The 27,678-nt window shown below is 33.9% G+C and overlaps 1 protein-coding gene across 1 annotated transcript in view; it reads left to right on the top strand.

The window, feature by feature from the left end:
* DPY19L2 (dpy-19 like 2) overlaps positions 1-27,678 on the top strand; it is an 85,970-nt gene that overhangs the window by 48,196 nt on the left and 10,096 nt on the right. The window contains exons 13-19 of the mRNA XM_061197910.1: positions 2,727-2,807; positions 4,865-4,966; positions 6,036-6,107; positions 8,640-8,686; positions 19,808-19,832; positions 26,397-26,516; positions 27,430-27,604. Of these exons, the coding sequence (XP_061053893.1) occupies positions 2,727-2,807; positions 4,865-4,966; positions 6,036-6,107; positions 8,640-8,686; positions 19,808-19,832; positions 26,397-26,516; positions 27,430-27,604 (622 nt within the window). The remainder of the gene's footprint in view (positions 1-2,726; positions 2,808-4,864; positions 4,967-6,035; positions 6,108-8,639; positions 8,687-19,807; positions 19,833-26,396; positions 26,517-27,429; positions 27,605-27,678) is intronic.

The following is a 27,678-nucleotide window of genomic DNA, read 5'->3' as shown; positions in this document are numbered from 1 at the left end:
TTTAAAGATTAAACCAAGAAATCAACAGAAAATTTAAAGATTTTTATTTAATAATTTAACTCAAAAGGAAGTCAAAATTTTAATTACAAATTACTGAAAAATGACAACAAATAGAGCAGTATCTGTGGATGTTTAGGGAATTCTGCCAAAGTTGTGTTCAGAGGAAAACTTATTGTCTTAAATATTTTCAATTTTAGACTGCAAAGAATAAAAAGCTTTCAAGTCAAGAATTTCAAAGAAACAAAAATCTAAGGAGAGAACAGTTAAGATATAATGAATGTTCAGCTTGTATTTATGTTTTAAAACTGATATAATTAATACCATCAATCTTTTGCAAAAGGGAGAAATTAGTCATGGTAGTCATCTGAACAACACAGAAGACATTCTGGCTTTTTATGTCTTTTTTATGTCTTTTTTCTTATGTCTTTTTTATGGAAGACCATCAAAAAGAAATAGCAAAGCTATTTTGTGAAATAACACTTTTTCTTACAAAAACACCTGTTTTTGTAAGAAAAAGGGATAATCCATTCTTGTCAAATTGGGTTCATCCCAGGAGTGCAAAGATGTTTCTGGAAAATTTATAAATGTAAATTATCACACTAGCAAATTAAAGGAGAAAAATACTTTATGATCATCTCATTAGATGCAGAAAATAAATTTCATAAAATTAAACACCCATTTATGATGAAAACTCTTAGCACAGAAGAAATAGCAGGGAGTTTACTTAACCCAATAAAATTCTTCAGCAGTCATTGGTTTTGCAGGAGAGATATTTGGAGTATTCCATTTATGAAGATCAAGATAAATATGTTTTTTCACATTTTATTAAAGGTTCAAACATGTAAAAGCAAGAAAGTAAATAACAGGATTAGAAAAGAAATGGAAAGAAAAATCAAAATTTATTATATCATTATTTACATATAAAACAAAATAATTATTAGAAATTATAAAAATTCAATAACATGGCTAGATATAAGATTTTAATATTCAAAAGTTAATTGCATTTCTATTCTTTGGCAACAAACAAAAACCATATTTTTGAAAATATGCCATATATATTAGGGAGAAAAGAATACATAGTATCTGAATAAATCTAATATTTTTGAAATTTAAATTTTTTTTAAAAAAATGTGTAAAACCACTTATCATGTAATAAGGATAAGGAAAATTACAACTTGAATGAGAAAAGGCAATAAAGAGATGTTAACACTCAGATGAGTAAGATGTTGGGATTATTTGGCAAGAATTTTAAAGCAGTCATCATAAAAATACTTCAGTGAGCAATTACAAGTACTCTAGAAGCAAACAAAATATCACCAAAGAAATAGAAATTTTTTTTAAAAAAAAGGAATAACTTGGGAATTTTTTTTAAAAAAAGAATAACTTGAAAAATACTGTAACTGAAATAAAAAACAATGAATGAGCTTCATAGAAGAATGAATGTAACAAAGAAAGCAATTAGTGTACTTGAAGATAGAACAATAGAAATTACCCAATCTAAACAACAGAGGAAAAGTAACCGGAAAAAAATGATAGAGGCTTAGGGAAGTGTGGGACAATAACAGAAGATTTAATATTTGTATCATGGAAGTTCCACAGGAGAGGAAAACGAGAGTGGGCCTGAAAAAGTATTTGAAGAAGTAATGGCATAAAATAGATAGCTAGTGGGAGGCAGCCGCATAGCACAGGGAGATCAGCTCGATGCTTTGTGACCACCTAGAGGGGTGGGATAGGGAGGGTGGGAGGGTGGGAGGGAGGGAGACGCAAGAGGGAAGAGATATGGGGACATATGTATATGTATAACTGATTCACTTTGTTATAAAGCAGAAACTAACATACCATTGTAAAGCAATTATACTCCAATAAAGATGTTAAAAAAAAAAAAAAAGAAGTAATGGCTGAGAACTTTCCAAATTTGGTAAAAGACGTAACTCTACAGAGTCAAGAAACTGAGTTAATCCCAAGTAGGATAAAGCCAACAAAATCCATGCCAAGACACATCATAATTCAACTTCTGCAAACTAAAGGCAAAGAAAGTCTTGAAAGCAGACAGAGGGAAATGATGCATTACCTTTAGGGCAAAACTGATTTGAATTTACAGCAGACTTCTCATCTGAAACTATGGCAGCCAGAAGGAGGTGGCACAACATTTGTAAATGCTGGAAAGAATTGTCAACCACAAGTTATATATCCAGTGAAAGTGTCTTTTAGGAATGAAGGGGAAAGTAAAACATATTCTCAGATGAAGGAAAACTAAGAATTTGTTGCTAGCAGAGCAACCCTTAAATAATGATTAATAGAAGTCCTTGAAACAGGAAGTAAATGATGAGAGAAGGAATGTTAGAACATCCAGAAGAAGTAAAGGACAACAAAATGTATGCACATAGGTCTAAATATAATAGACTATTCTTCTCTTGAATATTTCTTTTCATGTGTTTTGTTTATTTTGTTGTTCTTTATCTAGATATTTGAGTCAAGCTCTTCATTTATTTCCTTTACTCTCATTTTTATTGATAAAAGTTTATGAGGCCATGAATTTTCTTCTGATCATTGCTTTACATGCATCCCTTAGTTTCTAATATGTAGTTTTCATTACCATATTTTAAAAAAAATTTTTTTTGAGTTTGTGTTTCCCTTTCACTTAAGACTTATTAATGGGAGGTTTAATTTCCAGGAAGAAGGACCTTTTGGTCTTCTGACTTCTATCTATTTTGTTTATTTTCTAGATAATTCAAGGTAGTGCTTGGTTTTGTGGGACAATCATTTTGAAATTTCTGACATCTAAAATTTTAGGTGTTTCAGACCATGTAAGTACTTTCTAGTTAAAACATTAGAATTTCTATAAATATTTAGTTGGATGAAGACTTTGAAACCATCTATTTTTAAATGAAACCTCTTCATTTTATAGAGGTTAAGTGCCTTCTTCAAGGTCCCAAACTAGTTATTGGCAGAGTCAGTACTAATACCCTGCAGATCTTTTCAACCCACTAAGAAGAAAGTATATCAATGAATGGTGACTTAGCCTTCTAGGAAAAAAATATGTTAAGTAGTTGTTTATATTTTGGTTAAAATACAAATTGTTTGTTTAATAAGTTATTAATTCATTGTAAATGTTAACATATGAACAGTCTGTACTCAGCTTTGCAATATAGAACTCAAGATCTCAATATAGTTTTTTTTAATTTTATTTATTCAATATAGTTTTATTTATAATTATAGACTAAAATTAAGATGTGATTTGATATTTTTAAAGTTTTTCTTGTATAAAGAGAATGATAAAAATTCTCTGTCTTTTCAACTTCTAGAAAATATATGGACCACATCCCTCATGAATGTTGTTTCTGTCTGTTTTAAGGCTAATACCTCAAATAATGGCCCTTTTCAAAGCAAAAGTTCCTATTAACTAGTTTGTTTTGGGAATAGAAAACAATGCATGATTTTAACTTTTGACTTTTCAGCACTTTCTGTTTGGATATGAGGATAGATGAGTGTATCATACAATAATCTACTCTGAAATTTACCTTATATAGTACTCTCCAATTAGGACTCTGTCTAATGCTGAAATTGCTTCAACTTTAACAAGGGATTATAGATAGTAGTTACTCTCTTAAAATGTCAAGTGCTGTCACTATCCAGGAGAATTGAGCCTGCATACATGTTCATGTTAAATAAAATTTCAAAATGTAAGGATTTATTTGCCATTTATTGTTAGATCTGCAGAGTGGTTTATTAGGTTTATTTGTTGTTCTTAAATTTTTATTCTGTAGGGGGTATACATTTTATGGTAAACTTTATTTAAGCCTCCTAAGTTATTTATTAAGTTGGTCTGTTATTTTCTTTCTTGCCTTGCTCCACATTGTCACCCAACTCTTTACAAATCCTAAAACACACACACACACACACACACACACACACACACACACACACACCCCTTGGTATTCTTAAGTGACTTCTGTGTGACAGCTGTGAGAAAGACTTGACACTAAAGTGGCTTGGTTAAATTATAATTAGTCACCAGGCCTATTCTAAATTAGAAAAATAAAGTTAACTGTAAATTATCCTTGGTACTGGTAGATAAGGGGAATCATGAATAAATGAAAACCATAGATAATCATCAAAGTTGATATATAATAATTTATGTCCTTGTAAAGTAGTTTGAGTTAATGTTTTGCATGCCAAATATTTTTCTTTATCTGGCCTTCTAAGAATGCAGTGTAAAAATAATTGTCTCACCAAAGTAGGTAATAAATAATCAGTAGAAAATAGTTCTACATTGGATTTGGTTGGTGGTGTTTATTTTAAAGTCCTTTGAGATCAAGTAACTAAATCAAAGTAGTATGTATAGTTGTTGTAATTCTCTTGAAGAATAGCTCTCATAGTTAATGGCTTGAATGTATGTCTGAAAAATTCAAGAAGCACCAAAAATTGTGCTCAATGTATGAGGCTTTGTGAAAATGACAGTGCATGGAAAATTTGTTCATGATTTACAATGTGTGGTGAAAGGAGTTAACTGAAATTGGTTTTTTCTTGATAAATGATCTGATTATAAAATCTCATGATCAACTGCATGGTGGTTTGCGCCCAGCAAATGTTGATTTTAGCTCATTCTTTACATTATCACCTTCTCTGCTTGCTTTTTCTGAACTTCTTTTTCCTTTTCATTTCTCTTGCTATTTCTGTTTGTTTTCAATTTTCTTCATAATTCAGCACATAATGTGGTTCACTGTATTTTTTGTTTTTTTTGGAGAGGCATCCATGTACCTTGGATTTATCTTCTCTGTAGAATTTGTTACTATTACATCAAACCAATTATTATTAACTATAATTATTTGTGTAATTTTAATTTGTTTTTATTTTCTTCCAGATTCGCCTGAGTGACCTTATTGCAGCCAGAATCTTAAGATATACAGATTTTGATACTTTAATTTACACCTGTGCTCCTGAATTTGACTTCATGGAAAAAGCGGTATGACTGTTTCTTTTTTTCTCCTCTACAGGTATGATGGGTTCTTGCTCTTAAGTTTTCCCTTTAATCAGAAACTCAAAAATTTTATTCAGAAACACCCAATTTACTTACTCTATCATTTTTTTATGGTAACTTTTGCTAATTATATGGCCTTCCTCACCTGGTTCCTTATGTGTAAAATCAGTAAACAATGGCCCCTACCAGGGCGAGTGCATAACATACTGTATGACCCATAGTCAATTACTGTTACTACAGTTCAATTACTTTTAATAATCTAGATCAGTTGGAGGTATGAGACCACTCAGGAAATATAAACCCAAATTCTTGTTTTTGTTTTTTAAAAATTCAGTTTTTTTCACTTAATATCCCAAATATTACAAACTTTTAAAATAAGACATTCCCAAGAAAGATATACTACTAATCATCTATTATTCTCTTATCTATCCAATCAGTCATACCTTTATTCAGAAACAATTATTGACCACTAATTATCTGTGAGGCAGTTTGTAGTCAGACTATGAAGAGTAAAATGACTTGATTCCTGCCTTCAAGAAATATATAATTTTGTTACATGGTAAATCACTCTCTATCACAATTCACGAGAATTATTTAGCTGCTGCTATTATTTTAGTATTTATTCATACTTACAGTAATTACTTAGTGTAACTTTCTTCATTGTTAGTTCTATAGTTTCACAAATGAAAATAATAGAATTTGCAGCCCAGGAAATGATAATCTAGGGCCCAGGGATCAGTAAACACACATTTTAAACTTACTATTATATAATATAAATAAAGGAAAGATAAAACCAAAAGAAAGGAAAAAATAATATCCATAGCTAATTTTAATAGTTTTTATCATTAAAACTATTTGATATATTTGTGTAACTATTTTATAATTTTGATTCTTGTATTAGAACATGAAACTCGATAAATATATAGTCTGTTAATGACAAAGATATCTTTTACCTTTACGAAATCTTATTGTGACACTCAATTTGACATACATTTTTATTCATTTAATGTAAAATTTAATAAATAATTATTTTGAATAATTTGCTATATTTCAGACACCACTGAGATACACAGAGACATTGTTGCTTCCAATCGTTATGGTGATTACTTATTTTATCTTTAAAAAGGTATTTAAAATTTTTTTCACTTGCTTTTGGGTTCAAGACAAGGACTTAGATTAATGCTGATAGCTCAGAATTCTGTCCTACCTTTAGGATGAGCTCTTCCCTCCCTAAAAAACTTTTTTTATTCAGATTTTTCTTTATCTAGTATTATGTGGGTTTTTTTCTGAAAGCCACATTAGAAAAGATATTTTTACTTATTCTTTCGAAAGAAATTTGTCAGTTACCCACTATGTTCTAAGAACTACGTTAACAAAGTAGGTACACTGAGATAAATAAGACAAGCCCAGCCCTATCTTGAAACTCACAGTCTGAGCCAGGGGGAACATTCAGCAAATAATTTCCCAAATGATTAAATAATTGCAATTGTTATAGGTACTAAAAAATAAAAGTACAATGACCACTTTGGTATCTTTCAAATATAAAGCACATTCAAAAAAGTCTTGATCCATTTTGAGACATGAATAGGAGAAATTTGTATAGCCATTAAAATATCATTCTCTACTGTTCACTGTTTTCACAAAAAAACAAAATGTTATCACAGTAGAAGAAATAATGTTTAAAATACCACTGGAAGATTTTCTTGGTCTGGGAGTAGTTTATCCGAAAGTCTGGTTAAAGACAGTGGGTCCTCAGTTTTTAGCAGTTTTGAACCATCTTTATTTTTATTGTTTAAAAGTTGTCCTGCCTTAAGTCAGTATGTATTTTATGCTTTTAAGCAGATAACAATAACATGATTTCTCTACTGTCATACGAAGTGTGGTTCTGTTGAAGCCAGTGTTCTAAATTTAAAGTCAAATTGCCTATCTTCCCTATGTAGTTCCAGTTCCCACATTTCTCATTCCTTTGTTTTCACATAGAAGATGAATAATTTATGAGTGAGAAAGGCATCTCCCTGTACATCTCTGTTGTTTCACCCTTGATCCAGTTCCCTAGGGACCACGTGCAAAGAGTCAGGATAGATATGAATGGGTAAACTACACACAGGTTTGCTGCTTTCCATTGCTTTGGCCCTACTTAGCTCAAGTTGCAGATTTTCTCCACTAGCCTATTTCTCTATTCCATCATGGCAATTTGTGTTATTCTTACAAGGCTCCACTTGGCGGGGACTAATGCAAGAATTAACTGTTCAGTGGGGAGATATCTAGCACAGGAGAAAATGATAACTAGATCTACTATTAACTATTTTAAAAATAAAGATACAAGATCTAAGACTCATAAACATAATACTAGCCCCCAAACATACCACAGCTCAAACCGTGCACGTGCAGTAGCAGGCGCAGGCATGCATGCATGCGCGCACACACACACACACACCCACACACACACACCACACACACACCCACACACACACACACACACCCACCCATCCCTGCAGCCATTAAAGCTTAACTCCTTTCTGCATCCACATAAACACCTCAGTCTTTATTTTTCCTATTATGGCTTATTTTCCACCTCAGGGATACTTCTGATGTTCATTTAACTTTTCACTTGTGTGAAATCACTTCTGAGAAGGAAAGGAGGAAGGCATGTCTAGTATGATTTCCTGTAACACTGTTGAATCTTAGACTCCTATAAATGCATATATTCTATTATCTATACCTTTGAATAGGCTTTTGCTTGCCAAAAAGACTGGTAATCTCATTTTCATTACTTGAAACATTCGTCCATGCCGGATGCCCTTGAATCAATGAGAGAAGTTAAAAATTCTAAACTTAGATTTAATTTAACATTAGAGTAGAAATTTTGTTACGTATTTTTTTCAATGTTTATCTGTGAGTTACAAGCCACATATCATGCAGAGTGCAAAATTTTAAGTTCCCCGTAAATTTCTTAAGTTGTGTGTAATTGCTGCTAAAGCTTCTTTGGCCAAAGTTAGCTTCCACTTTTTTTGCCTTCACTCCTCCCTCTCTCATCATCATCTGGTACACTTTCTTTTTTTTTTTTTTTTTTTTTGGCTGAGCCACGCAGAGTCTTAACCACTGGACCACCAGGGAAGTCCCATTTTGATAAGTGCTCTTAAGCCTTCTGTAGCAGTCACTTCAGGCTGAGGTAGATCAGGCAAGCAGATATGCCATAGCTAATTTTATAATAATCAGGAGTTTGAGTGAAGCAGGCACATAGACTGTGTAGATAGAGAGAAATTCCTAATTCGCTTAGAAGGTCAAGATAAAATAGTCTCTGAAAGTACCTGGAGGAAGCTGCCTCCTTTGTGGAAACCAATCCCCTACCTACAACCCACCTGCCTCCCAGTAAAATATAAACTTAAACACTGGTAAGAAGTTATCCACATATAAAAAGCTTAGAATTTTAGAGCTGAAAGATTTACTCCAATACTTTTTTTTTTTAAATAGAAAAGGAGGTTACAACTTCAAGAAATTATTTGCCTGAGGTAGAGCTGGAACTAAACTGTTTCTGAGGACTCATTTTAACAATAAAAATACTTCTTTCTAGTGGGGGTATTTTTGTTAATGAATCAGGCCATTTTAAACGTCACTTATTTCCTTAGAAATTTCATCGATTTGATTCTATTCACAGGCTTTTCGTGATATTTTATGTGTCTTATCTGCAAACACTTATCTGAGGTAATTATTTCATAGTTGTTTTTAAACCATACTATATTCAGTTATTAAATAACTTACTGTAATATCAGTTTTCCAAATGAATATACATTAAACTTCAGCATTATGATTACAAAAGGAAACATGAACCAAACTTAGATGTCTTCTTAAAAAAAAAAGACCGAATGTATTATTCTTATGGCTGTCTCTCTTTTATGCATTTGGACTTGTTTTGAAGGATTTATATTTGTGAATTAACTCAAAGTTTAAATTGATTTAGTTTAATTTTGATATACCACTACAATTTAAAGTCAGTAAACAAAAGTAAGCTAAAGTTTTATTTTGGCTATTCTTTTTTTTTTTTTAAACTTTCAGAGAAAGCATACTTGTTTTTCTGAATATTCATGAAATAACTTTTCCTACATTATTGTTAAAACTGCTTGTTTTATTGCATTTCTTTGTGGTTTTATTAGTCACTAGAATTATGGGATAAACAAATATGAGCAAAATATAACTCAAATCACACATTGCTATAGGACATGAGAATTGTGAAGAAAACTTGCTTCTGAGGAAAATTTTACTTCAGATTACATTTTATATTTGTAGATATGTTCATTAGATGGATTATTTTTAATAAAATTTATTTTAGGACAGTTTTAGATTTACAGAAAAATTCTGAAGATGGAATAGAGAGTTTCCATGAACCCTGTACCCCATGCTTATATTTTCAGTAAACAGTTTTGTATGGTAGCCAGAAGAGCTAATTAGAATCTTATGGTTGAAATGGTAACATCTTGTTTGTTGAAATTGTTTCCAAATCAAGAAGGTTAGTAGATCCACTCTACTTTGTTCTGGTCAGATGGAGCCTGGGGGAACATGTCTTGACATTCTAAAAAGAATGTTTTTAGAGCCCTGAAAACTGTTCACTTAAGGAATGCATGAAGAGACCTGGGATATTTAATTGGATAATAGAAGATTGAGAGGTACATGGCAGCTGTCTTCAAACATTTGAGAGAGTGTAATGTGGAAGATGACAGACTTGAGGGAGGCAATTGGTGGAAGGAAGATACTTAGCTCAAAGTTAGGAGGTCTTTCTTGGCGATTACGTTCCTGAAAGTGATGGCTATGGGCAGAGTGGCCTTTAAATCACAAAAATAATACAGTTGACTGTTGAACAACATGGATTTGAACTGCATGGGTCCACTTATTTGCAGATTTTTTTTCCAATAATAAATACTACACTATTACTAGATCTGTGGTTGGTTGAATGCCGGGATATGGAGGGACCAAGTATATGGAGGGCCAACTATAATTTATACTCGGACTTTCAACTGCGCCCCTCACCTCCATGTTGTTCAGGAGTCAACTATATGCTTATAGTAATACAATCAGAAAAAATAGTATATCAAGAAAAGAGGAAATGTTCCCCTCTCTTAGATGTACTCCTCAATTTGTGCTGATTGTAAGTGGCTTTGTATGTATCATTCCAGAAAACATTTCTGAAAACCCAATGTACTGTTTAAATGGTATTATTCTGTAACTTTTATGTAACAGCGTGTCTTGGGCATCTGCCTAGATCTTCCTCATACTTTGTAGTAGTCTCCAGGTTTTATTGTTCAGCATCACGAGTGACTATCATGTAATTAGCCATTCCCACATCAGTGGACATTTAGATTATATTTATCTTTTTGTCATAACAACCAGTGCTATGAGTAATTAACATCCTTGTACACATTCATTTGGACACTTATTTCAGTATTTAGAATATTTCATATTTGAAATATTTGATATGGGACTGCTAGACCATAAGGTATGAATTTTTATAATTTGATGGATACTGAGAACTTATAATGGTGAGAGTGTCCATTTCTCTGCATCTCCATGAACACCACTGTTATTAAACTTTTAACATTTTCTAACTGATAGTTTTTTAAAAAGTAACTCATCTTACAAGTCTTTGCCAGTGAAGTTTTACATCTTTCCATATGTCTGTTGGCTATTTGTGTTTCTTTTTGACCATTTGAAAATTGATTTGTGGTGTCTTTTTATATTATAGACAATAATCTTTTGTCTATTATGTGTATAACATAGTTTATTCTAGGATATCAGTATATAGTTTATTAATGGTCATTGCTTTATAGAAGTTTAAAATTTGTATACAGTCACAACTGTACACTTGCTGTGTTTTCTGTGTTAATTTGTGTGCTTAGAAACACTTCACATCAAAATCATAAGAGTATTTCCCCGTATTCTCTTTCATAGTTTTCATTTTTGCCAAATAAATATGTGTATATATAAAGTATACAATACAATGATTTGATATACATATATGTTGTAAAGTGATCACCACAACCAAGTTAATTAACACATCCAACACCTCACAGAGTTACCCTGTGTGTGTGTGAGAACACTTAAGGGCTACACTTTTAGCAAATGTCAAGTATATAATGCAGTATTATTAAGTATAGTCACTATGCTGTACATTGCTTCCTCAGAATTTCATCTTATAACTAAAAGTTTGTACCCTTTAAAGAACATCATGTCATTACCCCCAGTCCCCAGACCCTGGCAACCACCAGTCTACTCTCTGAGTTTGACTTTTTTTTGGTCTTTTTTAGATTCCACATGTGAGTGATACCATAAAATATTTGTCTTTCCCTGTCTGCCCTGTTTCACATAGTGTAATGCCTTCCAGGTTCATCCATGTTGTTGCAAATGACAGGATTTCCTTGTGTTTTATGGGTGAATAATAATCCATTGCATATATGTGCCATATTTTCTTTATTCATTGTTTGCCCTAAAACAAATGGACTGCCAGATATTTCTCCAACAAAGATGGGTTTATTGGGGGTCAGCAGAGGATTGCACTTTGGGGTTTACAACCATGGTGAGCCACATGCAAGTCCCTGCACACCAAGGAGAAGAGAACACTTTCATAGAGGGGAAAACGAAGTTGGGAGAGCTATAGTAAACCAAAAGTCCATGGCTTTTCATTGGCTGAATCCTTGCCAGGAAAGAAGAGGAATCCTTCTTCCTGTTGGACTCTGCTGTTGTTACAGGGCATGAAAGTTCCCCCTTCTTGTCTCCAACTCTATTTAATTGAGATTTCTATTTATTAATTTATTTTACTTTCCCCCTTTTGATCAAGACCTTTCTCTGAAAACATCATTGATCAAGAGTCAGGTTTTCTAGTTTCAGCAGCTTTTTGTCCCTCAGTGCCAGGAAGGACCTTTCCTGAGTGTAGTGTCTCACATCAGAGGAAAAGCGCACAGATTGGAAACCTATTGAGGTCACATGCGAGTAACAAGGAGGGTGGGAGGGAGTACTCGCAGGTGCTTTTTTATCTAAAGTTCATATGTTATCAAGATCCTAGATATTTGTGATCATCTGAAGTGTTATGTCATCCTTAAAAGTTTGATGACAAACTTCCAACAGTCCTGGCCTGGATATCCTGGGAAAGCTGTCTCATCAGATGTCATCTACGTCAATTCTGGGAAATCTTTACTTTCAAGTCACCAGATGATGTGCAGGTCCAGTCAGGGTTCTGTACTTTCTTTAGGTGTGTCACATGAATCCAAGAGTCTGTTCCTTGGATTCTGGTGGCATAACGGTTGGTTAGCAGTACCTGATAGGGGCCCTTCCAGCAAGGTTGAAGAGAGTTCTTCTAGAGGTGTCTCTTCCAATACGTAAAATCTCCAGGTTGCAAGGTGTGATGCTTAAGGTTTTTGTCTCCCAAGAATGCACTGTGAAAAGATTGCTCTAATAAAACATGGTTATTTTATTTTATTTTTTTAATGCTAATGTTACAGTTTAATGAACTGTGTTTAGTGCTTTACATAATTGATCTTGTCTAATCTTTGTAAAAGAAGTCAGCAAAGTAGACATTATTAGCCCATAGTACAGAAGACAACACTGAGAATGGGATTCTTCTACTCAACTGGCAGGTGGAGATCAAGTTTGATGCCAGATCTGACCACTGAGCCAGTGATCTTAACTCTTCACTCTGCTGCCTTTCACAGCCATGTGCTTGGGACTTCAGTTCCTACTTCTTATCTTCACTTTCTAAAGCAGTCCCTGGGTTTTCAGCTAAATCCCACAGCCAAACCTCTGGTTGACTGAAAAAACAAATCAACCAACAACCAATGGGAAATCATCTTGCAATAGGCCAACGGAGATCTTGACAGGCATTTCATCCAAGATTGAAAAATAACCAAGGGTTGTAAGAATTGGGTGTCAGCAACAGAATGACATTTTGAATTGAGACAGTGATTTTAGTTTCTTCATGGCATAATGGTAGAAATTATTCTTAAATAGAACACCTCCTGAGATAATATAGGTCAGTAGTTGTTTGTATTCAGGTTTAAGTGCTTCAGGGAAGGTGCCAGGTGACCATTAAGCATGTCACCTGAAGCCATCTCCCCACATCCCTTCACAATAACACTCTAATACTTGGTGGCTATAAGGCACTTTTAATTTGGAATCTAAACAATGTCCTTAACAGAACCCTGTCTTATTTGCAAGGCTCCCTGAAGAAGACAATGGGTGAACTGCATGCTGCCAATTCTGCTTCTGTGGTCACAGCCCAGACCTTGCCATTGCCTGAAACTGCTCCTTTTAAGAAATCCCACCTGGTACCCACATGCTTGCATTCCTCTTCTCCCCGCTCACTAAATCTGTTTGTTCTTCAGCTGGCTCAAGGCGCCAAGATCTCAACTGCTCTAATCTAATCAGCATTCCTGGTTTGCTTTCTGACACAGCCTGGAATCCATGGTCAATCTCTATTATGGTTTCTTATCAAGAATTCTCAACTCCCTGGTCTTTCCTCTGCGTATGCTCTATGGTTCACACCTCTCTGTTGGTCTAGCAGTCTCCACTCTCTTCTGCACAGTAGAGATGATTACATATTAACGAATGACAGTGACTCTACCAAAAGAGCTGGTTCCTGGCAACTTCTAAGGCCACCAGTGCTACTCTTTAGGTCTATTATTTTAGGTACCTTTCTTTCCTGCTTCCCTTTGTTGGCTGTTTCTGACCTCACATCTCTCCTTTAAGCCCATTCCCCAAAACATGGTTATTTTTAATAGAAGCAATTATGCCTTTGTGATATTGGAGTATCTCTCCCTTTGTAAGCTGTAAGTCAGAAGAAGCAGGAGCCAAGTGCCTTGAGAATCCTGTGACTCTCTCAAAGGGTGAGAGTTCCAAAAGTGGTGGATCTAAGATTTAGAAGGACCAACAGCAGTGCTTTTAGAAATACACCATTCATCCATCAGCAGACACTTAGGGTGTTTCCATGTCTTGGCTATGATGAATAATGCTGCAATGGACAAGAAAGTGCAGATATCTCTTCAGGATATGGATTTTTATTCCTTTGGATGTGTTCCCAGCAGTGGGATGGCTTGATCATATGGTAGTTCTATTTTATTTTTTTGCGGAACCTACATACTGTGTTACACAATGTTATACCAATTTACATTCCCATCAACAGTCCACAAAGGTTCCCTTTTCTCCACATCTTCACCAACATTTGTTATCTCTTTTCTTTTTGATAATAGCCATTCTAATAGACATGAGGTGATATCTCATTGTGGTTTTGAATTGCATTTCCCTGGTAATTAATGATGTTGAGCACATTTTCATGTACCTGTTGACGATTTATTGACAATTTATGTATATTCTTTGGAAAAATGTTCAGGTTTTTTGCCATTTTAAAATCAGATTTTTTTTTTTTTGCCATTTAGTTGTATGAGTTCCTTCTATATAGATACTTCAGATATTAACCCCTTATCAGGTACACAGTTTGCAAATATTTTCCCCCATTCTGTAGGTTTCTTTTTCATTCTGTTGATTGTTTCCTTTTTGTGCAAAAGCTTTTAAGTTGATATTGTCACCCTTTTTTATTTTTGCTTTTGTTGCCTGTGCTTTTGGTGTCAAGTCCAAAAAAGTCATTACCAAGACCACTGTCAAGAAGCTTTTCCCCTTTGTTTTCTCATAGTAGTTTTATGGTTTAAAGTATTAAATTTAAGCCTTTCATCCATTTCCACTCAATCTTGGTGAGTTGTGTAAGACAAGAGTTAATTTCATTCTTTTGCATGTGGTTGTCCAGTTTTCCCAACATTATTTATTGAAAATGCTGTCCTTTCTCTGTGCATGTTCTTAGTGCCTTTGTCAAAGATAAATTGGCAATTTATGCATGGGTTTAATTCTGGGTTCTCTATTCTGTTCCATTGGTCTATGTGTCTTTTTTATGCCAGTCTCACACTGTTTTGATTACTATAGCTTTGTAATATAGTTTGAAATCAGGAAATGTAATACCTCTAGCTTTGTTCTGCTTTTCTCAAGATTATTTTGGAAATTCAGGGTCTTTTGTGGTTTCATATGAATTTTAAGATTGTTCTTTCTATATCTGTGACAAATGTCATTGGAATTTTGTTAGGGATTGAATTGAATCTGTAGATCACTTGGGGTAGTATGGACATTTTAACAACATTAATTTTTCCAAACCAAACGCATAGGGTATCTCTCCATTTAATTGCGTCTTCTTCAATTTCTTTCATCAGTGTCTTACAGTTTCAGTATACAAGTCTGTCTCCTCCTCAGCTAAATTTATTTCTAGGTACTGCAAACATGGACAATTTTATTTCTTCCTTTCTGATTTTGATGCCTTTTGTTTCCTTTTCTTGCCTTATTGCCCTATCTAGGACTTTTAGTACTATGTTGAAGATAAATGGCAAGAGTGGGCATCCTTGTTTTGCTCCCGATCTTAGAGGAAAAACTTTGAGCTTTTCACCATTGAGTGTGAAGTTAGCTGTGAGCTTGTCATATATTGCCTATATTATATTGTCTATACCTAATTTGTTGAGAGTTTTTTTTGTTTTTATCATGAAGGGGTTTTGGATTTTGTCAAATGCTTTTCCTGTCTCTATTGCGATGAGCACATGATTTTTATCTTTCATTCTGTTAATGTAGTGTATCACATTTATTGATTTGTATATGTTGAACCATCCTAGCATCGCAAAGATAAATCCCACTTGATCATGGTTTATGATCCTTTTAATGTGATGTTGAATTTGGTTTCTACTATTTGTTAAGGATTTTGGCATCTGTATTCATCAGGGATATAGGCCTACAATATTCTTTTATTTTTATTGTCCTTGTCTTACTTCAGTGTCAAGGTAATACTAACCTTGTAAAATGAGTTTGGAAGTCTTCTTTCCTCTTAAATTTGTTGGAAGAGTTTGAGAATGATTGGCATTAATTATTGTCTAAATGTTTGATAGAATTCTCCAATGAAGCCATCTGGTCTTGCAGGTTTTTTTTTTTGGGAGACTTTTGATTACTAATTCAATCTCCTTACTAGTTTTAAGTCTGTTCAGAGTTTCTATTTCTTCCAGTTCAGTGCTGGTAGATTGTATGTTTCTAGGAAAGTATCCATTTCTTCCAGGTTGTCCCATATGCTGGTTTATAATTGTTTGTACAGTTTCTTATGATTCTTTGTATTTAGTTGTAATGTCCTCTCTTGCATTTATGATTTTCTTTATTTGAGTCTTTTTTTCTCAGTTCAACTAAAGGCTTGTCAATTTTGTTTATCTTTTCAAAAAAAAAAAACACCTCTTAATTTCATTGATTTTTTTCTATTATTTCTTCTCTCTATTTCAGTTATTTCTCCTCTGATGTTTATTTTCTTCCTTCTAATTCTGGGCTTAGTTTTTTCTTCTTCTTCTAGTTCCTTGAGGTGTATAGTTAAGTTGTTTATTTGAACTCTTTCTTTTTCCTTAATGTAAGCATTTATTGCTATAAACTTCCCTCTTAGAATTGCTTTTGCTGCATCTCATAAATTTTGGTATGTTGTATTTCTATTTTCATTTGTTTCAAGATACTTTTTGATTTCCTTTTGATTTCATCTTTAACCCATTGATTGTTCAGGATTATATTTGTGAATTTTCCAGCTCTCCTACTTCTAATTTCATACTGTTGTGGGCAGAAAAGATACTTGATATGATTTCAATCTTAAATTTGTTAAGACTCGTTTTGTGACCTAACATATGATTTATCCTGGAGAATGTTCCATGTGTGCTTGAGGAGAATGTGTGCTCTGCTGCTGTTGAATAGAGTGCACTGTGTGTATGCTTAGGTCCAGTTAGTCTAAAGTGTAGTTCAAGTCCAATATTTCCTTAATGATTTTTTGTCTGGATGATCTATCCAATGTTAAATTGGGTATTTAAGTCCCCTGGAATTATTGTGCTGCTGTCTATTTCTCCTCTCCTGTCTACTAATATTTGCTTAATATAGTTAAGTGTCTTAATGCTGGGTGCATATAGATTTAGAATTGTTATATCCTTTTGATGAAGTGACCCCTTTATCATTATATAGTGACTTTCTCCTTTGTGTCGTTACATTTTTCAACTTAGTCTGTTTCACCTGATTTTATATATACATATAATATATTTTATATATATATATATATTTACCCCTGCTTTCTTTTCATTTCCATTTGTGTGGAATACCTTTTGTCATCCCTTCACTTTTACTTCATGTGTATCCTTAAAGGTAAAATAAGACTCTTATAGGCAGCATAATTGGGTCTTTTTTTTTTATTCATTTAGCCACTCTGTATCTTTAGAGAATTTCATCAATTTATACTTAAAGTAATTATTGATAGATGAGGACTTATTTTTGCCATCTTGTTTTCTTTCTGTTTTGTAGTTTCTTTCTTCCTCTCATGCTATCTTCCTTTATCACTTGATGATTTTTCATAGTGGTATGCTTTGATTCCTCTATCTTCTGTGTATCTACTATAGGTTTTTACTTTGTGGTTATCGTGAGGCTTACATAATACATCTTATAGTTTTGAGTCTATTTTAAGCTGATAACAACTTAACTTCAACTGCATATAAAAATTCTGCCATTTTACTTCCCTTGTCCCCATTTTATGCTTTTGATGTCACAATGTGGATCTTCTTATATTGTGTATCCATTAATAAATTATTGTAGCTATATTTATTTTTTAATGCTTTGGTCTTTTTATCTTTATACTAGAGTTAGGTGATTTACACACCACTACTACAGTATTAGCGTATTCTGAATTTGACTGTATAGTTACTTTTACTAGCAAGTTTTATACTTTCATTTGTGTTCACGTTACTAATTAGCATTCTTTCGTTTCAGCTTGAAGGACTCCCTTTAGCATTTCTTATAAGGCAGGTCTAGTGATGATGAACTCCCTCAGCTTTTGTTTGTCTGGGAAAGTCTTTCTCACCTTCATCTGAAGGACAGCTTTGCTAGGTAAAGTATTCTTAGATGGCAGATTTTTTATTTGAGCACTTTGAATATCCCATTCTCTCCTGGCCTCCAAGGTTTCTGTTGAGAAATCTGCTGATAGCCTTACAGGGGTTCCCTTATATGAGATGATTTGCTGTTTTCCAAGTTCATTTTTTGTCTTTGATTTTGACAGTTTTATTATAATGTATCTAGTGAATTTGGGAAAGGTCACGTATGAGCCTCCTCTACTTGGATGTCCATATCTCTCCCCAGAGTTAGCAAGTTTTCAGCCATTATTCCCTAAATAAGATTTCTACCCTGTTATTTATATGTTTAGTCATGGACATTTTAATCTGAACACTCAAATCTTTCTTTAGCTCAGGGGATAGTTATTCTCTCTCTCTTTTTTTTTTTTTGCTTTAGCCTCTCTTTTTTGAACATATATTATTGCTTTTATCATATTTTTTATTTCTTTTTTTCTTATGTTCTCAAGATTATTCTATGACTGGGTCTTCAAAATGACCAATTTCAGCTGTGTAAATCCTGCTATTCAACCTTCTTTGGAGGTTTTAAATTAAGCAAATATGTTTTTTTCATAATTTCTGAAAGCTCTTTTTTACTGCAGCTTGTTTTAATTGAATGGATGCAGAATCCTCTTAGACTTCTGTGAAGATAATAATTGGAATTTTCATTTAATACTATCTATTATTCCTTATATTAAATCTTTCTTGAGAGTTCAGTTCACTTGCTCATTTATCTTGATGTTTTTCTTTCATCCTATTTGTGTCTCATGATTTGGTTGTATATTGATATTCTAAATTAGTTACTAGATTTATTTGTATCTGTACTTATTGTTGGGGTCATTGGTGATTATAATACTTACCTACCAGGCCTCTCCCTTACATGCAATAGCTCACTACAGGAGTCTTTTGTGACTGGCAGACTTCAGGACATGTGGGAACCCATCCATTCACCCCCACCTCCACCTTTGACTGCATAAAGTCAGGAAGGACTTGCAAGGTTGGCAAAATAATTTGGTGATTTCACTACTATTCTAAGAGGCCTTCCCTCCACTACTCTTCTTGAAAAATCTCTGGATCTGTGTGTGCCCCTGAACTTCCTTATACTTCTTACTTTCTTATTTATACTGTCTTACTTCTCTCTCCAACCCCAAAATCCATATGAGAAGTCCTCTTATCCTGCAAAGACTGAAATATTCAGTCTTTACAATGGGCAATAAAATAAGCAGTCTTGTACCTCTCGTCTGGATCTAACATAAACTTTATGAGGATAAGAACAGTATCTATTCTGCTCACACTGTTCACTGCACAGTGCCTGGAACACAGTAGGTATGCCATAAAAATTTAGTAAATTTTTAGACATAAATATTTAGAAAATTTGTTAGACAACCTTTGTGGAACTAAAAATATTTATAAGCTTTACCTAGTAACTTTTATTCTAGAAATTTATCCTAAGGAAATACTCAGAGATGCTCACAGAGTTTTAAGTACAAGGATGTTCACGTTAGTAATTGTGAAAAATAAAAACAACTCAAAAGTCACAGCAGTGCTTATATAAAGCATTATATATACTGTATATGGTTGATATTCTTTTTATTCATTTATCTCTCCAGAGATACAGTCTTCAGCAATCAGTAAAACCCATTTTATCTTAACCAAAGAACAGCATTTTGATATACTTTAAATAGAATGACTATAAATCATGCCTTTTAAATTGCCGTAATTTTTAGTAATATTATCTGATAGCTTTATTTATTTATATATTTATTTATTTAAAATATAAGAACAAATAAATGGAAGTTCATTTTGATGTAATCATAGTATAATGGACAGTCAGTAAATAGAGAATATTTTTGTTTTATTCCAGAAGACAGCTCCTTGAACATGGTGAGGTAAAACTTTCATTTTAATCTCTGCTAGATTTGTGTATTATATTTTAGTTCAAGGATAATTCACAGAGGTATAACTCTGCTGTTGATACACCATCATCAGTGCTTAAGTGCTTCAGCACTGGTAATAAATTTCTGCTCATCCTTCCCACTTCTTAATCTGCTCTCAGTTTTGAACAGTGGTAAGGACTTGACAGCCAGAAGGCTGATTTATGACTACAGAGTATAATTAAATTAAATTACCTTCCTTCATTCATTCAACAATAACAGACATTAATTTCTAACCCGCTGAGCTAATCAGCTACAGACCATCAGGGTAGGTACCCATGGCCCTGTGACTGGTGGCTTTTTGCCACACACAGACCTGATGGTCAACCAATTACAAGCTTAGCTGTGTTATAGGATACAACAGATGGTATAGCGATGTTCCTGCCCTCAAATATGTCTAATTTTTCAACGGAGAGCAAAACAAGATAGCCTTTCTCATGGTGCTAAATTATTTTGTGACATACAAGAGAAAGATCTTCATGGGCTAGAAATACAATTTCCTAAGTAATAGAACTTTGAGTCTTAAGTGGCAGGTCAAATTTACAAGAGAGGGCAACTGAATTTGAACTTAATAGGAATAGCTTATGATGATAACTAATATTTTTTAAATAGTTACTATGTGCCATGTACTGTACTGTTTTGATTCTCATAATAATATTATTCCCACTTTGCAAATAAGAAAATTATGTTAATTAAATGATATTAGCTGTTACAGAGATAAACACTAACATTGAAATGACTTAAATCAGTAGAAATTTAATTCTTTGCTCACGTAAGGTTAAAACCGGAGTTCCTGATTAGCAGATAGTTCTCCAACAAGCAGTATTTGAGGGACCCAGACTCCTTCCATCTATGGCTCTGCCATCTTCAACATATGGTATTCAGGCTTGATGTGTACAAGGAAGCAAAGGAGAAAGAACAATGAAGATTGTGCACTGGAGGCTTTGTAAGGCTGGAAAAGATAGATGCACATCACTTCCTTCTCACAGCCAGAACTCAGGCACATGGCCACACCTGACTGCCAGGGAGGCTGGGAAATGGAGTCTTGCTGTGTGTTTAGGAAAAAGAGCAAAGGGATCTCTGCCAAGGACTAGAGACCTAGAGAAATTAAGTAGCTTACCTAAGGTCTCACAGCTAATTTGCAGTAAATCTTGCATTTAACCACTAGCAATCCATTTCCAGTGCTCTCAGAGGAGTAGTCAGCACTTACTGCTTCCTATGTGCAGGGCATTTTGGGGGAAGTTATTTGATAATTTCATTCTCACAGCAACCCATTGATGTAAGTACTATTATTTTTTTATTTTACAGATGAAAAAAACTGTAGCATAGAGAGGTTAAGTATTGATAACTTGCCTAAGGTCACAAAGCTAAAGTGGCCTTAGCTTTGTAGAGCCAAGGACTATGAACCCAGGCAGTGTAGCAGCAAAATCCATGCTGTTCGCCATTCACTCTGATACCACCTAATGTGAACTGCTTTTATGTAAATCAGGCATGTCACATTATCCATCTTTACTTACTAGTGCACATTCGTACTTCATATTTTATCATACAATATTTAAAACCCACCTCTGTTTAGAAATATAGTATTCCTTAAGTTTCTGCCTCTCTTTCTCACATAGTTTGCTACCTTCTCATTGTCTTTCATTTCTCCATTTGTCCTTGTTTTGCCCATTTTTCTTTTTTCTATTAATTCTGCATATTTATCAGTTCAGTCTTTATTATGTGCCTACTATACACCAGGTTTCTGCTTTTATGGAATTTAAGGTATAGTAGAGGGAAAAAAATGTGACCACATAATTATATGTGCAATGACAAAGGAAGATACAAAAGTAGTACAGAAGAAGAAGTGATTAAATCTGTGTTTGGAAGGGATGGGGTAGTTAGGGAAAGGCTTTTCAAATGACTATAGAAGAAGAGCTTACCAAAGTCAAAGGATGTACATGTGCAAAGAAGGCAGAAGGTAATAAATTTATCCAGAGCTACAGGCAAATCAGTATTGCTGATGCATAAAAAAGGCAAGAAGATGGGAAAAGAAAGCAGCATTCAGACTATGATGCCTTTGTATGCAAAGAAGCTGGACTTCATTCTGGACTTTGTTGTTAAGTTGGAGATGGTATGCTCAGATCTGAGTTTTAAATACTTTAAGTCTGTTGGCAGTAAAGAAGATGGTTTTTTAAAAGGCAATAAGAAGTCAAGCTGACCAAAAAAAGGACAGTGATAGCAAATCTCTTAATTTTTTCAAACTAAAGAGGGTATGCTAAACTCCTGATGTATAGGCAGATTAGAGATTTAAATTTCTAAAAATAGTAGGTCTTATGGAAGGAGATGATAGATTTCTGGGCAGTAGCAATGAAGTGGCTCCTAATCCCACTTCCACTTGTGATTCACACTTGATAAATATCTGTTTGGTTTGGGATGGGACTGTTTTCACCTTAGGGATGATAGGGTGTGAGAGGCACAAACCCTGATTCACTCTAAATGTGGTATGATAGCAAAAGATTGTACATTCCAGCTTGTTTCAAAATTAGGTGAGGATCCCTTAGGATAATTTTTTCACCGGGGGTAAGTTCTAAATTCCTTGCTTTGTGCTAACCCTCTGAATCAGGGATAGTCTGCAAACCTCAACTCACTAAATTAACCCCTGGCTTACCTCCCTACTGGCATGATATTGATTATTAAAGTTTGTTAGATTAATGGATACTGTTGTGATTTTTCTCATAATTTAATGTATTTGTGTTTTATTTATTCCATCAAATTTATTTCTTTTAGCCAACTTTTCTATGTTATGGGCTTAGAAATTAGTGAAGGAGTACCTAGTAATTCACAGGGAAGGAAAGAAAGAAAAGAGATTTAGGAACAACATTTAGTCCCAGAATGTCCTAATATTATGAAGAACTGGTGAGAAGATTGGCTAGGGAGAGAGAACATTCAGAGTATTCACTCCTGAATATTCTTTTGACCCACTCATATCTCATTTTGTCCATGACAAAAAGTCCTGCATCAGCCTTCACATTTTTCTAATCCCTAGTTTATTATATTATGTGATTAGTTTATATTAGATCCTTTATATTTGAAGTCTGTTTAGTTTGTGTTTTCTATTATAAACAAGGTTTTTCTATTACTTACAGCCAAAGAGCTTTCTGTGACATACAGCAGAAGGCATCTGAACTTATATAGAGCTATTCAGTTGAAGAAGTGAAATGATACAGAATTGGGGGGAAGAATTACTTCTTTTGAGAAACTGATATTGAGTGACATATTTTGGGAATCTGTACACTTCTGTATTCACAGACTAATAGAACTATGTTGTTGAATAGTTTATTGTTTGGAGAGAAAGTATAGGGTAGTAGTTAAAGACAATGACTCAGAAGCTAGACTGGACTCAGATCTTTGTTCTTCCACTTACTCAGCGTGTGATATTGGCTAAGTTATTTTACATCTTTTGGGGAACAACAAAAACAACAGCAATCATAATAGTACTTATCTTCATATGGTTGCTATGGGATCATATGAGTTACATGTAAGGTCCTTACAATAATGCCTAGTATAAGTTAAGCATTGTGTAAATATCCACTTTTACAGTTAGTGTGCCTTCTGGATCAGAATTTCAGATCTAATATTCTGCTCCCTGTTAACTGTGCCAGTGAAGGACATCTCTTCAGCATGCTCTCAAGATATCTTCACAGTGTCATGGGAGGTAGTTTTGACAGGAACAACTCGCCATTTGGACTGGCTTTAGTTAGACCTTGCTTTCTTTCTGGTAGCTGCTACCTCACATTTTACCCAGTTGGGCTCACTTATTCCAAAGATGAGTAGTAAACAGTTTCCTGAGCTTCTCTTCCTTCCTTCCAGCCTCTAAAAAATGTTGTGAGAATTTTCCTAGTAATTTCTATATGGCAAGAGGTACCAGATTGACAATGGCATACAATAGTGATTTTTGTACTATACTTTTTGACTGTAGCCTTCTGTCCTCCACTTGGTAGTTAAAAAGAAGGCTGTCTTACAGAATGGAAGATAAAATAACTATGGCAAGAGAGCTTTATGGAAAGTCAGTAGCCTGAGAGTAAGTGAATGCTTAGGAGCATTTGGGTGAGAATAGAAAACAAACATAAGTGATGCCATTTGGGATAGCTATTCTGTGTCATCCAGCCACAAAAAGCGTCATTCAGGGAAGACAAGGTAATGGTGGGGATCTTTCAAGTCTCCATATGAAAACAGAGTCCTTCCTTCAGCCTTTAGATGATAGAGGAAAGTCAAGGAGTATTACTACCTTGGATTTGATTTTGGTCATGTGAGAAATTGTTGCTAAAGTAGAAGTAACAGAAGTTAGGGGAGGAAATGATAGTGTCATCCTGTGGCTCAAAATAACCAAAGGAAGGAATACTGGGAGAATTCAGATGTGTATTTGTATTGATTATCCGTATCTATTATGGTCTGTTTCTAGATGCCACATTTTAAGAAGACTATGGACAATCTGTACCTCATTCAGAGCAGGGCAACCAGAATTATGACAACACACAACTAATAATTGAATTTTTCTGAATATTTAAAGATAGAAAGCTTTCTAAGGTTGAAGGTGGGAACAATGCAAAGTCATAATACAGTATTTAGGTAATCGAGAACTGTCATGCACAAATGGGTTTAGACCAATTTTGTGCAGTTCCAGAGGTGTGGAAGTTGCAGGAAAACATTAGTTCAGTTTTAGAAAAGATTTTCTAACATATACAGCTATCCGTCTTTGTAATAGGTACTCCTATGGCATATTCCTTTTCAGGAAATAGTAAATATTCAGTTGATAGATTTATAGAAGTGATCCCTGTTTTGGATAGATGATTAAAGTAGATGGCTCACATAATTTACCAATCTGTGATTTAGTGGTCCTAAACAAAAGGACCTATTTGAGGATGAAGTGTGTTGATGTCTTGTCTTCTCTCCAAAACATGTTCCTGATTTTGTCCAAAGGTGAGTTTGACTGAAGAACAACGAAGGATTGATTTTGAAATAAATGTTCCACATTCCAACTCTGGGTTCAAGAATTATTTTAAAAATTAACAAATTTTCCATTTTCAAACATCATTTAGAAAAGGAAAAAAGATAGCTTTAGGTACAGTTTTTGCCATTCTGTTTTAAATATAAATTATGTATTTCTGATTATAAGAATAGCACGTGTCTTTAAAATTTGAAAAATGCAGAAAAATCACCATTCAGAAATAATTTCTTTTAACTTTTTAGGTATATTCTCTTACAGCCTTTTCCCCCTGTGCATATATATACACACATAGATGGTTTTCACAGAATTAATATTATTCTGTAAGTATAGAGTTTTATATTCTGAAAACTTTTCCATGCCATTAAATAAGCTTCCAGTATGTAATCTTTTAATGGTTGTATACATGTGAAAATGCAGTAATTTACTTAGTCCTCTATATTGGTCACTTAGGTTGTTTCTATTTTTGCTGAGAAAAATTCACTTCAGCGATCATCTTTGTAGAAGCATTTTTGTGTTTTGATTATTCCCTTAAGTTAAATTCCTAGAACCAAAATTTAAGTCAAAGGAGTTGGTTCTTTTCTAGGGTCTTGATAAATATTGCTAAATTACAGAAATATACCAGTTATTTCAGTGTGTTTCATGGCATACTCTCTAACACTCTATTAATTTAATATTTGTCAATTTTATACGTGAAAACATTATCTTTACTATTTAATTTGTTTGAATATTAGTGAATTAGAACATGAATATTTAGTTGTGCTTACTTTTGGTTGTATTAATTCTTTGTCCATTTTTCTAGTGAGGAGTTTGTTGATGTTTTATGAATATGTCTGTTAGAAAAGTTTTGTTTGAAACCTTTGCTCAGTGGAACCCCATCTTAATCAAAATGGGGTGTCCTACTAATTAGTACAAGTATTTATACAATTCTACTACTTCTAAAATAATCTAGTTTGTGTTATGATTTTTGTTGCTGACTGAATGACACAAATTTGTGAAGCATCCCATATTTTTATGTCTCTGTGACTCCCTTTCTCACCTGGTGTAGGTCCTTGCTCAAATACCACCTCTTTGAAGAGGCCCACTCTGATGATCCTAATTACACTTGCAACTTCTCCTGCCTGTGGTCTCACACCACACCCTGCACTTCAGTCTCCTTTCCTGGCTCTGCTTCCCTTTCCATTTTACTTACCACTTTCTGATAGACTGTATGATAGATTTTGTTATTTGCTATGTCTATTTATTTTCTGCCTCTCCTTAGTAAATGTACTAAAATGTGAGCCTCATAGGACAGGAATTGCTCAGTGTTGTTTTGTTCACTACTATATCCAAAGCACCCAGAACAGTACCTGGCATATAGCAGGCATTTGATAAATCTTTGTTGAATGAATGAATAAATATTAATAGACTTATTACTAACTTAAAATATCCTTGTCCTAGTGAATAATAATAGTTTTAATATACTTTATTTTACGTATATTAATTTAAAAATATATAAAGTGAAAATTTAATTTTGTTTTGTGTTTTTATAGCTAATTTTTCACACATTGCAGTTGTTTGCATTTACTTCCCTTGCCATTTTAATTATGAGGCTGAAGCTCTTTTTGACACCTCACATGTGTGTTATGGCTTCCCTGATATGCTCTCGGCGGGTAAGGTATTCATTCTTGTATAACTAGACTATAGCACTACAGCAACTACGGTGTAGTTACTATGGCTTTGCTGAGTAATCCAAACATAAAAACACTAGGTGTTTTTATCTTAAATGATTTAAAATGTTAGTTCATGATTCATTATAGAGTAAGAAAAACAAATTCAGGTAGCTTTGAAAATTATTCCTAGATTTTAGCTGATAATTCTTTGACTTTCTCCTCTATTAGTATCCTCTCCACAAATATAGTTTTTTTAAGTTCAGGTCAGTGTAAGAGATTCTTGGCCTGTCAAAACTATCCCAAAGTGCTCTTGTAATACTAGAGAAGATGCAGTGTAATTGCTCTAGTATTGTCTTGTTGGGCTCGGATAATTCGTGGGGAAAATTGTCAGTTCTGGGGTTCTGTTACTGTATGCAAAAGAGCTAGACAAAGTAGCTAGAATTTTGGGACCAAGTTACTTCTAGAGACACCTTATTTAGTTTTGATTGTAAGTGTCTTGCCTTAGAATATCATAATGCTTATATTCCTGAGAGGAATATACTTGTCAATACTAGTGAGGTTTCCCTAGTTATTCAAGATGTCCATAAAAGGCAGCCAGATGTTACGGATTTAGTTCCAGGATGTTTCAGAATTGTGATTTGCTAATCTTAATTCCTGGTAGTAAATCAGTACTAGAACGAGCAGGTATTCCTTCTTTATTTCTTTTAAGAGGAAAGAAAGCTCCATTTTTAACTGGACTCCAATTCCAAAATATTTGCTGTTTTTAAACAATAGATGATGATTATTATATTCTGTATATTGTTAGTATCGAATGGTAATCCACCTTGGTTTAGGTAGAAAGTTGAGAATTTATTATTGGCCCAATAGCCCTCTTCATATAAGAATTATAAATAATTGGTTTCTTTCATTTCAGCTCTTTGGCTGGCTTTTTTGGAGAGTTCGTTTTGAGAATGTTATCTTTGGCATTCTAACAGTGATGTCAATACAAGGTTGTGCAAACCTCCATAATCAATGGAGCATAATAGGAGAATTTAATAATTTGCCCCAGGAAGAACTGATACAGTGGATCCAATACAATACCAGACCGGGTATGTAGCTGTTTGGTTATATGTATAGCTAGCACACACTCATGCGCACACATTATTATTATATGTTATTATAC

The sequence above is a fragment of the Eubalaena glacialis genome, chromosome 8, assembly GCF_028564815.1.
Source record: "Eubalaena glacialis isolate mEubGla1 chromosome 8, mEubGla1.1.hap2.+ XY, whole genome shotgun sequence".
NCBI classification, from domain to species: domain Eukaryota; kingdom Metazoa; phylum Chordata; class Mammalia; order Artiodactyla; family Balaenidae; genus Eubalaena; species Eubalaena glacialis.
This window is presented reverse-complemented; position numbering and strand designations above follow the sequence as displayed.